The 6,000-nt window shown below is 41.4% G+C and overlaps 1 protein-coding gene across 1 annotated transcript in view; it reads right to left on the reverse strand.

Moving 5' to 3' along the window:
* The window catches only part of Abca13 (ATP binding cassette subfamily A member 13), a 437,491-nt gene that overhangs the window by 320,349 nt on the left and 111,142 nt on the right, over positions 1–6,000 (reverse strand). The window contains exon 20 of the mRNA XM_031342061.1: positions 3,003–3,121. Coding sequence (XP_031197921.1) covers positions 3,003–3,121 — 119 coding nt within the window. The remainder of the gene's footprint in view (positions 1–3,002; positions 3,122–6,000) is intronic.

The following is a 6,000-nucleotide window of genomic DNA, read 5'->3' on the forward strand; positions in this document are numbered from 1 at the left end:
TGCATGGCTTTTTTTTCCTTCAATATCATGAATTTGTGTAGACTCCCTCCCCAAAGCCCAGACAGTAACTCAGCAACGCAGCGCTGCCCACTGTTGAACGGAACCGGCTACATTCAGAAGCTCCACCCCCATTGAGCAAGAAGGAAGTTACTGATTAGACTGTTACACTGACGTAGTTTGGGGGAAGGGTTTTGCCCCAGGTATTTTACCTGTTGTGGGAACAAAGGAATTATTATTAAATTCAAGATGACTGAGTGACCAGACCTCGTGTCGGCTAATGTTTTACTTTTCCCACGTGGGTGTGGTACAGTATGGCTAGCCTACCTCTTCTCATCTCCTTCAATCTCTTCCTATCTATTTCTTACTCCTATTACCAGAGGAACTCTTTATTTCTTTCATGTTGGTGCTGGATGCCAACAAATTTGGATTATCTAGATAAAATGTTTGAGGCCTGAAGTTTTTCTAACTCTAGGACTTTCTGGATATTGAGATATTTGAATATACATTATGAGGTAACTAAGGCTAGAGACCCACTCTACCTAGACTCTATGCACATAGTCTAAAGGCATCACATACTATACTTTTACATGTCTGTATTTTGAGTGTGGCCTATTATGTGTACATTTTTATGAGTGCTGTCATGTTGGTACTGAAAGTTTTAGATTTGGGAACATTTTAGGCCCTCATTACATCATTGGGGATTGGTCCAGCCATCCAAGGCCTTCGTCAGTACCATCTCTAATCCCCAGTGGAATCCCACACCCACTGAACTTGAGATTGTAAAGGGTCACTTTACCACACAAACAGCAAACACTCAGAACTGCCCCTAGATAAAACACAAATACTGGAAAGGAAATGCTGTGGGAATCCTTCAGCCATTGATTCAACAAGATGTCATGCACTCCAAAAAAACAGGATCTCTGAAACATAAGGGAACTGACACACTTGAACTCACAGAGACTGTGAAAGGATGCATCAGACCTGCACAAGTTCAATCTAGACAAATCCTACCACTGAGAAAGAGAAGTGAACATAAAGTCCCACCCCTAACCAAGAAACTGAAACTGGCCGAGCAGTGGTGGTACAGGCCTTTAATCCCAGCACTTGGGAGGCAGAGGCAGGTGGATTTCTGAGTTTGAGGCCAGTCTGGTCTACAGAGTGAGTTCCAGGACAGCCAGGGCTATACAGAGAAACCCTGTCTCAAAAACAAAACAAACAAACAAACAAGCAAACAAAAAAGAAACTGAAACTGATATATGCTATAGAGAAAGGAAAAATCAGTTTGCTCCAATAGAGAGGCTTGATGCTTTTGGTTTTGTGCCTTTTATTTTGTATTGTTTTGTTTGTTATTTTGTGTCCTTTGAGGTTTTTGTTTGTTTATTTTCATTTTCAAATGGGTGATGGGAGCCTAAGGGAGAAAAAAAACATGAAATTGGTTGGATACAGAGGTAAGATCGACCTGGTAGGAACTGGAGGATGAGAAAGAATATTATCAAAATAAACTGTATAAAAATTATTTTCAGTAGGACAGAGTCAAGTGAGGGTAGTGTGGTGAATATGATAAAATATAATATATACATGTATGAAATATCATAAAGAAACCCACTTATAAATAATTAATATGCTGGGCAGTGGTGGCACATGTCTTAAATCCCAGCATTTGGGAGGCAAAGACAGGTGAATTTCTGAGTTCCAGACCAGCCTGGACTACAGAGTGAGTTCCAGGACAGCCAGGGTTATACAGAGAAACCCCGTCTCAAAAAACCAGAAGAAGAAGAAGAAGAAGAAGAAGTAGAAGAAGAAGGAGGAGGAGGAGGAGGAGGAGGAGGAGGAGGAGGAAGAAGAAGAAGAAGAGGGGGAAGAAAGAAAGAAAGAAAGAAAGAAAGAAAGAAAGAAAGAAAGAAAGAATATGTGCTAATAAGAAATAAACAAAAAAAATCCCATCTTTCCAAAACATAGATGTCACAGGGTTTTACTGCTGTGAACAGACACATGACCAAGGCAAGTCTTATAAAGGACAACATCTAATTGGGGCTGGCTTACAAGTTCAGAGGTTCAGTCCATTATCAACAAGGTGGGAGCATAGCAATGTCCAGGCAGGCATGGTGCATGTGGATTTGAGAGTTCTACAACTTTACCTGAAGCAGAATACTGGCTTACAGGCATCTAGGATGAGGGTCTTTAGGCCTACATGCACAGTGACACACCTACTCCAACAAGGTCATACCTCCCAATAGTGCCACTCCCTGGGCCAAGCACATACAATCACAATAGATAATAGATAGGTGATAGAAAATAAATTGATGGATGGATCAATAGATGGGTATGTGGGTGTGATGAATGAACAGATAGATGGACAGATAGGTGGATGGCCAGACAGATAATAGATGAGATGGATGGATAGATGATAGATATACAGATAGACAGACAGACAGACAGGTAGACAGGTGAACAAACAGACAGACAATCTATATGAGAGCACTTGCCCATTCCTGTGGTTTGTGTTTACCCCACTTCCTGCAAGCATGATGACACTGAACACAGAGCTAGGAAGCCCTACTCAGTCACAAGCATACAGCAATAAAGCACCACCATCATGCAGATGGCACAATGCAAATGGTCTCTAGACAGAGGAAGGAAAATGTACCAGAACCAGAAAGCTATGTGTCCCAACTATTTGTTACTTTCTATTTTAACATCATTTATATAATCAATCATACATATCTATAATGAGTTTTAATGATGCAAATGATTAACCACCACTTGTAAAACCCCTAAGACTTTAATAAGCAATTCCCATAGCTGAGTACTAGCCAAGCCTTGCATACCATGACATCTGCAGGGTGAACTTCCATTGCGACCACACAGCAGAGTTCCTTTGGTTCTCAAAAATAAACTGTAACTATGGACAACCACACTCTCTTGCCTAAGACAACACCACTACCTCACCTGAACCAACTACGATGAATACAAAATGTTCTGAAACATAAAAGCGGTCGAACCTGGTACTGGTGATGGACCAATGTGACTCCTTGCAAAGCAGATAAGATAAGGTGCCTCATCCCACCTTGCTTGCAACTCAGTGTAGCACACAGAATGTCCTTAGTCAGGGAAGGGTTTTCTGTCAAAAGAAACAGAAAAAAAAATTAATAAACATTTCTCACTTGGCCAGCACAATCTCAGAAAATTGTTCTTCAAAGATACAAAATTATCCAAATTCCTAAAACTGTCTTAAATCTTCAAGATGGACAAGCAGATAAGGGTGAAAATGACCATTCAAAATATTTTGATTTCAGCTGGGCATTGGGGAGGCAGAGGCAGGCAATCAGATCTCTGAGTCTGAGGCGAGCCTGGTCTACAAAGTGAGTTTCAGGACAGCCAGGGCTACACAGAGAAACCCTATCTCAAAAAAAAAAAAAAAATGCATCTATACACATACACACACACACACATACACACACACAGTAACTGCACATCTTAATAGAGTATACTCACTGCCTAAAACTAATAAATTAAGGTAATTGACCATGATGATTTGAATAAAAATGGCCCCATAGAAGGAGTTGCAGAGACTAACAATGGAGTAGAGACTGAAGGAAGGACAAGCCAGCCTGATATAGCTATCTCCTAAGAGGCTCTGACTAATACAGATGTAGAGGCTCATAGCCATCCATTGAACTGAGTACAGGGTCCCCAATGAAGGAGTTAGAGAAAGGACCAATGGAGCTGAAAGGTTTGCAGCCCCTTAGGACGAACAACAATATGAACTAACTAGTACCCTCAGAGCTCCTAGGGACTCAACCACCAACCAAGGAGTGTACATGGTAGGACTGATTGTTCTGTCAGCATGTGTATAGTAGAGGATTGCAAAATCAATCATCAATGGGAGGAGAGGTTCTTGGTCCTTTGAAGGTTCTGTGCCCCAGTGTAGGGGAATGCCAGGACCAATAAGTGGGAGAGGGTGGGGTGGCAAGCATGGGGAGGGGGGAGCCAACACGGGTTTGTTCTTGTTGTTTTTGTTTGTTTGTTTGTTTGTTCCTGGGAGGGGAAACTGGGAAAAGAAAAATCATATGACATGTAAATAAAGAAGATATCTAATAAAAAAAATGGCCCCATAGATTCAAATGTTCGAATGTTTAGTCCTGAGGTGTAACTGTTTGGGAAGGCTTAAGGGGTGTGGCCCTGGTGGAGAAGGTGTGTCACTGGGGTGGGCTTTCAGACTTCAAAAGCCTATACTATTTAGCTTTCTCTTCTTTGTAGTTAGGTCTCAAGATGTGAGTACTCAGTTAATGCTCCAGTGCCATTCCTGCCTGGTGCCATGCTCCCTGCTAGGATAGTCATGGACTTTAACCCTCTGAAACTGTAAGCCTCAAATAATCTCATCTATAAATTACCTTTGTAAAGGTGCCTTATCACAGCAACAGAAAAATGACTAAAACATTATTATCCATTACCTCCAATATTATCATTTTTTGGCACTGAGGACATTCAGTGAGATAGCTATTCTGAAATACCCAATTGGCTGTGGTAGCCTCTGAACTAAATCAGTAGTAGAAACACAGTTGCCCCGTTGGGCTTTAGAACCATGTAAATTGCTCCTTGCATCCAACTGCCTGTTGGATTTCTGTCTCTTATAGACATCCTTGCTCTGTAGTCTCTGGTCCCCAGCATCCTACTGCCCACTTCACCAAGTAAACATGTCACCTTCCACATATACATGAGTATTCAGTGTTTCAGTTTCAATGTCTGGCTTCCTTGCTCAGTATAATGTCCAGCATTTCTATCCATGTTTGTTCAAATGACAGAAACTCATCCTTTTAAAGGCTTAATTCCATATCACTGTGTATACATATTACATTCTCTTTACACATAAGGCCTTTTAGGTATAAAGTATAAATAAAGACTCACCAGGGCTAAATCAGTTGAATAAAAATCAAGTTATAATCTCTGCTTTTCCAACACATCCTTTTTTCTTGTGCCACCCTAGGTGGAATTCCCACACACTGACTCTTTTTCTCTCTGAGACTGATATACATTCACTCACAGACTTCTTGCTTATTATCCTAACCTGGTTATAATCATTTCATTCATTCATTCTCAGAATGCTCTTGTGAAAGAATTAATTACATTTGTTGGCTTCCCCCCTCCTCCCCACTTCACTAGTCACATCTGGAAGCATCCTTGGCATTCTGCTGCCTCAGTCTTCACACCTCCACTCTACTTCCTAACACCTCTAGATTCTGGGTCTCTGTCCAATGCCCCACCTGGTCACACCCAGGCAACTACTAGACTCCTAGCAAGACCTGTCTACATCTCCCAGCTGTCACCAGTTATCTTCTGCCTTGAGACCAGTTACAAAAATCTCACAGATACCATGCTGTGCCTCAAGTTCTTCCCCAGCTGCTACCCACCTCCTCCTCCTGAACACTAAAAATATGTTTTCCTCATGTCCCTGTGCCCAGCCTGTGCTTTCTGCAGGGGACTTCTGCCTCCTTTCTAACTGGCTACCTCTCAGAACTCAGCCTCATTCAACTCACACATAAATTTTCCCTTTCCTTCCCTGGCTATCTACAGTCCTGGGAGCTCATCTCCATGCACACTTTCACTGTCTGGGTCTCATTGCTGCTTTCAAGTATACTTGACATTCAACACATGACATAGTACTTTCTAGATACTGTGTCATTATAGAAAACAGCATATATTTTATAAATAACTAAACAATTTTTCAAAGAGCAAAAAAAAAAAAAATTAATTCTTACAAATACTAAAAAGAAAAAAACAAAAACAGTTTTTGTCTGGGCAGTATATCACAAGAAGAAATCCAAACTGAATAGGCTCCATTTTATCCAAGAATGGTAGTACAAACCTACAATCCTGGAATCTAGGAGGCTGAGGCAGGGGGATCATGAATTTAGGGTCAGCCTAAACTACATACAAAGAAAGAAAGAGAGACAGAGGGAGGGAGGGGGAGATAGAGAGAGAAAGGGAGGAGGAGGGAGG

The sequence above is a fragment of the Mastomys coucha genome, unplaced genomic scaffold (assembly GCF_008632895.1).
Source record: "Mastomys coucha isolate ucsf_1 unplaced genomic scaffold, UCSF_Mcou_1 pScaffold22, whole genome shotgun sequence".
In the NCBI taxonomy this organism is placed as follows: domain Eukaryota; kingdom Metazoa; phylum Chordata; class Mammalia; order Rodentia; family Muridae; genus Mastomys; species Mastomys coucha.